The 522-nt window shown below is 52.1% G+C and overlaps 1 protein-coding gene across 1 annotated transcript in view; it reads right to left on the bottom strand.

Annotated features, from left to right (window-relative positions):
- The window catches only part of CSUI_002070 (retrotransposon ty3-gypsy subclass), a gene marked incomplete at both ends in the record, with an annotated part of 3,141 nt that extends 2,885 nt beyond the window's left edge, over positions 1-256 (bottom strand). The window contains one exon of the mRNA XM_068062272.1: positions 1-256. This exon is cut by the window's left edge and continues 2,885 nt beyond it. Coding sequence (XP_067925752.1) covers positions 1-256 — 256 coding nt within the window.
- Positions 257-522: the final 266 nt, after the last annotated feature.

Here is a 522-nt window from a genome sequence, read left to right as displayed (position 1 = left end):
TTGGGTTTTCCGTTTTCTTTTTCTTGTTGTTTCCTCTTTTTTCCTTTTGTTTTCCTGTCCACGTTAGCGCAGGCAGTTCTTCTTCCGCTACCGCCGGCAACTCCCTTGGCTTTGTCAGCGCTCCGGTCGTCCACCCTGTCCTCCACCGAGTCGCTCTCTCTCCTTCGTCTTCCTCCTTCCTGCTTTGGCCTGCGTGGCACACCACGCCTCCTTCCTTGAACTCGCAGCACATCCGCGTTTCTGTTAAGAAATCCATCCCTAATATTATTTCCTGCTTGACGTCCGCCACTATTAGTGGGTGGTTCCCTTGCCAATTTAGTACCTCTAGCTTTGGTTCCTGTACTATGTGTGTCGCCTTCCCTGGTGCTCCTGTGACCCCCTCAAACCGGTATTCTTCCACCAGCTCGACCACTTCTAAGCCTGCGCGCTGTACCACTCCCGGGTGTACAAAGCTTCGTGCTGCGCCGCAGTCTAGCAACGCCTTCGCTTCTTTTCCTTTTACCCTTATCTTTATTATTGGTG

Source organism: Cystoisospora suis, assembly GCF_002600585.1.
Source record: "Cystoisospora suis strain Wien I chromosome Unknown contig_867, whole genome shotgun sequence".
In the NCBI taxonomy this organism is placed as follows: Eukaryota; Apicomplexa; class Conoidasida; order Eucoccidiorida; family Sarcocystidae; genus Cystoisospora; species Cystoisospora suis.
Note: the sequence above shows the minus strand (reverse complement) of the source record. Positions and strands in the feature narration are given on the sequence as shown.